Raw genomic sequence first — 6,000 nt, forward strand, 5'->3', positions numbered from 1 at the left:
CCCAATACCAACTGAGCTGAAACAAGTTTCCTACTTCTGTTACATCTCTTTAGAAAACAAACAAAAATAAATCTTTAAATAGGCTGAGGACAGTCTCAAACTGTGATGAAGCCTCAAATAATATAGATTATAAAACCAGCTCAGATTTAAACCAAGTAATTAAATAGTACAAATAACACAAGATATATACCTCTAACCTGGCTTATGAGGTACTTGTAGTTCTTTCTAGCAGTCTGCACAGCTTCCACATATTTCATAAGCCCTTTTGCTATCACAAGCCACAGCTCATTCCCTGTCTCCTTCCTTCCCAATATCTTTATGCAACTTGAAGTGCAGTACTACCCTTTCACAGGCCTAAGCATAATGAGACTTTAACCTAAAGCAAAGATTATTCTTAACCTCTTTTCAGCCAGTTATCTGTTAGTCAAAACTAACATCAAATGGAAAAATTCTATTTAAATTAGTAGGAAGAACAAACTACAACATTCCAAACTGTCAGTTATAGAGCAAAGGTATTTCACATACCAACATAAGCATGGGCAAGAAGGGAAGAAAATTAACCTCCAAAATCCTTCACGATGGCTACATAAGTTTTGGAAAATTAATGTCATAAAAATGGCTTTATAGCTCTTTAAATTCAGCTTCAATACTTAAGCAGACATTGCTGTAAATTATTTACAAGAGCCAATGATGTAAGTTTTCCCTTCTATATAAAAATTTGTGCAGACCTACAAACTGAAAGGAACTGTTCAGCTCTGTCACATTTCATCTAGTATGGCACTACCCAACTGCTAACTGCAGGTTTTAAAACTAAATAAAAATCATTTCCAAACAAAATAAAACTACATGAGTCCATACAAAATCTCTTTGCGTCCTGGATGATCACAGAAGACTCAGAAAACTGCCAGCCCTTCATAATAAAATTGTTTTAGCCAAAGTTGGGGAGGGAAGCATTGCTCAGGTTTTTTTTAGTGGGGTGGTTTTGGTTTAAAGGTTAGAAATTAGTATGAGGGTGCACAGTTACAGTCTCATAAAATCATCTGTACAGGCATCTACTTAGAATTTATCAATTCTAGTTAACATCTAAGAGGCTAAGAAGATACACTTATACAACACCTAATATCTGCTCTTTTAGGGATCAAAGGACCATCAAAAGGGTCTCAAAGCAAGATTTAAGTAGTACAGATCAGTACTCTGGTTTTCAGTATGAAAAAGTTCTCAAGCTATCATGGGATGACAACAGCAGCTCTAATGGGATGAAAACCTGTTCAGTTAAGAAGTAGTTACATACTTAGAGAAAATAAGGGCAAGAGGCTCTGGTCATGCACATCACTAGCTAGTAACAGCTGCTGTTCCAGAACAAAGTGCAATGATACTAGACACATTTCACAAGGAAGACTGAAAAATAAAGCTAATTCAATTGCTTAATTTCAACATTTGAGAATCCCCTAGACAAGTGAAATGGTTGACTAGGCAGCTTACTTTAGAGTGAGGAAAATTAGATCACCAAGCAATTATATTTTCTTTCATCATCTTCCCCTAATAAGAACTACTTTGAGATACTGTTGGTTTATAACCAGCAACTATCTGCTGAAATTGAAAGGCAAATGAAAGTTCATTATGCAAGAAGCTCTGAGGGGTGCTGAACCAACACATGCAGGAAAAGCAGAATACAGACCTGCTCATGGAAGATGCAGCAACACTCATCATAACATTTAGATGGAATACAACTGACAAGTTATGTTGGTGGCAAGAAACTTGACCATTACAAAACTAGTATTTTTGGTATACTACAGTTCACTAGCATTCTCTAGTGGAATCTAGCAAACATACTCTAATATAAAGAAATCCTGTCTAATACATATTAAATATTCTGGAAAAAATTTTCCAGCTCTAGTCTTCGCAGAAATCTCACCTATCATTCCTAGATTATTCCCATCTGGTACACTGCTAGTAACAACAACATTTAAGCAGAAAAGAAGGTTTCACTATCGTATCAAACATATCAAACTTATAAGAAATAAAACAACAGACTTTCAGCCATCAACTGTAAAACCAGGCAGTACTCATGTGCTAAAAATGTTCACCCTAGCTCACATCAAAGTCCATCTTGACTTCAACTGGTGGCCAAAAGTAGATGTGTGGGGAAGAGTGGATGAACGCTCCAACTCCTACAGGCAATCAAAATGAAACTGACACTATCAACAACCAAGTCAAAGGTCTTGGAGACACAGCCCTAAGCAGAATGCAACACATATGCTTCTAAATGCATTTGCAAACTCCTATAATGTTTTGGAAATACTCAGATCAAAAGATTTTTCCTGGTTAACTCTCACAGCAGTCAGTATTCCATAATACTTGAATTTTTCTCTTAAAGTTATCGACTCTATGAAATTCCCCAGCTACTGTCCACCCAGACAATGTAAAAACTGCAGATTTATGGCAATGTTGCTTGAGCACCTGAAAGACAGCTATGCCATTTCAGGTCTCTCCCACAACAGAAAACCAAGCAGATCTTAAACTAGTTCTAACTACATGGAAAAAAAATATTTTTTTCTAAATTATGCAAAATGTAACAACCAGAACAGAATTGATCCCAGGTTCATAAAGCTTGAAGTACCAGCAAAAGAAAAAGTCACAATGTCAACGACCAATGAAGCAAGCAATGCAAGGGGACAAGAGCTGTTGAGAAAAAGGCAGTCTTGCACAGTCAGTTTCTGTGGCTGTCATTTTAAGACACTGAGATCATACTGAATTCCTGTGGTTAAGTAGATGAAAGCATGCGGAATCACAATTCAGAGAAGATACATGCAGGTATAACTTGTATAACTGCAGGCATTTTTTGTTGGGTTTTTTATGGTTTGCATAACCCACTTCATTTTGCAGTGCTGAAAAGGAAGATGAGCTAAATGTTAACATCTGTCCTCAGCTGATGCTGCCTTACTTTTCTCCTACAGTTTGTTTACAACTAATTGCTGAGTCACCAGGCAGCCTATTCATTTCCAAATACTCTAAATCAAGTCCCAGAGATAAATTTCTTTATTGTTATGAAAATTACATGGCCTGCAAGGCCACTGGCATCTCTTCACTGGTTGGAATGCTGTAGCAGACCACCACTGGAACTGAACAGGATACTCCCAATCCACTCCTAATTCCCATCAGGAGAGCTATGAGCTCAACTGCCTTTGTCTGAGGAACAGTAGTAACACCTAAACCATCAGTCACTTTGGCAACAAACTGCACAACATAGATTGGTTCTTTGGTCCTACTTACAAGGCTCATAGGAGATCTAATAAAAGCAAAACCAACTTACCACTACTGGCATATTTAACTCACTTCAAGAATGATTGTTGCAGTAGTTTTAGTTAGCCTCCTGTAGCAACTCTCAATAAAAGCCACAGAAATTAAAAAAAAAACCAACCAAAACATCAAAACACAAATTTGTGAGCTGCTTTCCTCTCTGTGTTTCCTTTCTCTCTCTCACTCCTCCTTTATATGGCTCTTAAGCAGCTGAAACAATGTCATTTGTTCTGTATTTCACATTTCAAGGTACTGAAATGCAAAAGTGCAACACACCCCATTATACCAAGAGTATTTCCGTGTAGAAATTTAATCAGCATACAATCAATGAATGTAATAAAGCAATTGTCTGCTGTCATTTGCACCACTTTTAACAATCATAGTTTTTAGAGATGTACTAGAATAGGCCACCTGTTCTGAAGCACTACCACTCTGAACCCTGCACCTACCATTTTGCATCACCCTGGACAGACAAAACTCTTCTTACTTCCCTTGAATCTGCTCAGGTAATCTCATGTCCTCTGGTTTAACGAGCTGTCACTCACTTAAATACTCAATAAAAAAATCAGAGTTTTCACATCATCTACAGCCTAATGCTTCCAACACAGTTGTCACAGCTGTGATATTTCTTAAGATTAATCTGTAGTACAGCTGCTGCTGCAGTAGCCTAAAAAAGCTTCTAGAGTTTAAATGTAGGTTTAAAAAAAAAATAAAGTCACATAGTAGTTGCATCCAGTGTATTTAACAACCTCATGTGTAATGCAAGTGTAATGTATGATTATACTCTAGTGATAGTGTGGTTCAGAGGTATGAAGTACAATTACAGAGGCCTCTTTAGAATAGCATGTAAAGTGACAGCTGTGTCATCAAACTTATTAAAAAAAGCATTTATTCAGGTATGAGGAACACAACAAGAGAGATGCACAATACTCAGGCACAATGGTTAACTATGTGTTACCCTGTCCTGACAACAGTTTGATGCAAGTATGCTACTTATACCCACACTGTACTAAGGAAGCAGAGAATATATTGGCAAATGGGCTTCAAACAGCAATTCCTATCAGCATATTGTTATGCTCCCAGCATTTGTAAGCATTACTATTTTACACACCAGCCAATGACAAACCGAATGCAGCAAGTTTTTAAAAGTGGGAAGCAAATGAGAAGAGAGCCCAGAAGCGACATGAAGTATCTGGGGAAGCACCGGTCAATAATAGTAATTAAAAAAAATAGTTCCTGTAAATCAGTGGATAAGAACCAGGGCTTTTAATTTGCCTTTGACAGCATGTCTTGACAGTTTGCTACAGCACCTCCAGCTGGGGCTGGAAACGGCATCCTTGCGGCCTGAGCTGAATGTACCACATAGCAGTAGTCTTGGCCTCACCGCAAAACGGCGGGATGGCATGTGGCACCTCTCAGGCCTCACCTCTGCAGGGATGCAAATAAGGGACACTCCCCAGGTACAAGTTTTGAGGTGACAGCGCCTTCCTCCTCCCCCTGCCAGATGCCGCAGCCAGGGGCGTGACACGGCCCGACTGCCCCGCGGCCTGACAGCCAGGCCCGGCGGCGCCTGTCAGGCCTCCGGGCCTGGTGCGCGGCCCGAGGCCGCCGGGCGCGGAGCCGCCGAGGGGCAGGCCGAAGCCGCCGGGAGCGGAGCCGCCGAGGGGCAGGCCGAAGCCGCCGGGCGCGGAGCCGCCGAGGGGCAGGCCGAAGCCGCCGGGCGCGGAGCCGCCGAGGGGCAGGCCGAAGCCGCCGGGCGCGGAGCCGCCGAGGGGCAGGCCGAAGCCGCCGGGCGCGGAGCCGCCGAGGGGCAGGCCGAAGCCGCCGGGCGCGGAGCCGCCGAGGGGCAGGCCGAGGCCGCCGGGCGGGGCCCGGCGCAGAGGCGGGGGGGAGCCGCCTCCTCGCGCAGAGCCACCACGTCGACGACGCCAGCACTGCGGAAATGGGAGCGGGGAGCCAGGCCCTGCTCCGCGCTCCGCCCGCCCCCCCGCGCTCCCGGGGCGGCCTCGCCTCGCCTCCCGCCCCCGCCGCTTACCTGTGTCCCCGATGATGATATACTTGAAGAGATACGCGTAGGCCATGGCCGCCCGGTCCCCGGCTCTCGCTCGCTCCTGCGTGACGCGCGCGCGCTCTGCCCCCTCCCCCGCTGTCAGGGCTCGCGCTGCGGAGAGGTGGAAACGGTTAACGGCCACCGGGCGGCGGCCCGCTCCCGCCGGGCGCCTCCGCGGGCACCGCTCGCCCGCTCCCTCCTACCTCCGCCGGCGGGCTCGCTCGGTCGCTGCTTGCCCTCCCGCCGCTCCCCGAGGCGCCGGGGAAGGCAGACGCGGCGGCGGGAAGAGCGGGCGGCGAGAACAATAACAGGCGCCGAGCGGCCCCGGACCCCTCCGGCAACGTCACGCACCCACCTCCTCGCTCCGCCCCGCCCCCGACCCGGAAGTGCTGAGGCAGCCGCTGGCTCGGGGCGCGCGGCCGCCTCCTGCCGGCGTGGGGGCGGGGCTTCGGGATGGCGGCGGAGCGGGGCCGCGGCGGGTTGGGTGTGAGGGGGTGGCCGGCCGGCCGGCTCTGGTCCCCTCTTCTGGCCGCTGTAACGGCTGCTGGGACCTTGGGCTGCTGGGACCTTGGGCTGCTGCTTTGCCTTCGCCTGGCGGGAGGAATAAGCGGCGGGGTGCGTTGTCCCGGAGGCCGGGGGGTGTCGTGGCG

General features: G+C 46.3%; 1 protein-coding gene across 1 annotated transcript in view; it reads right to left on the reverse strand.

Moving 5' to 3' along the window:
- RAB2A (RAB2A, member RAS oncogene family) overlaps positions 1-5,726 on the reverse strand; it is a 44,156-nt gene extending 38,430 nt beyond the window's left edge. Inside the window, exons 1-2 of the mRNA XM_037379397.1 lie at positions 5,554-5,726; positions 5,336-5,461 (exon numbers count right to left, since the gene is read on the reverse strand). Coding sequence (XP_037235294.1) covers positions 5,336-5,381 — 46 coding nt within the window. The 5' untranslated portion in view covers positions 5,382-5,461; positions 5,554-5,726. The remainder of the gene's footprint in view (positions 1-5,335; positions 5,462-5,553) is intronic.
- Between the last annotated feature and the right edge of the window lie 274 nt (positions 5,727-6,000).

The sequence above is a fragment of the Falco rusticolus genome, chromosome 3, assembly GCF_015220075.1.
Source record: "Falco rusticolus isolate bFalRus1 chromosome 3, bFalRus1.pri, whole genome shotgun sequence".
In the NCBI taxonomy this organism is placed as follows: Eukaryota; Metazoa; Chordata; class Aves; order Falconiformes; family Falconidae; genus Falco; species Falco rusticolus.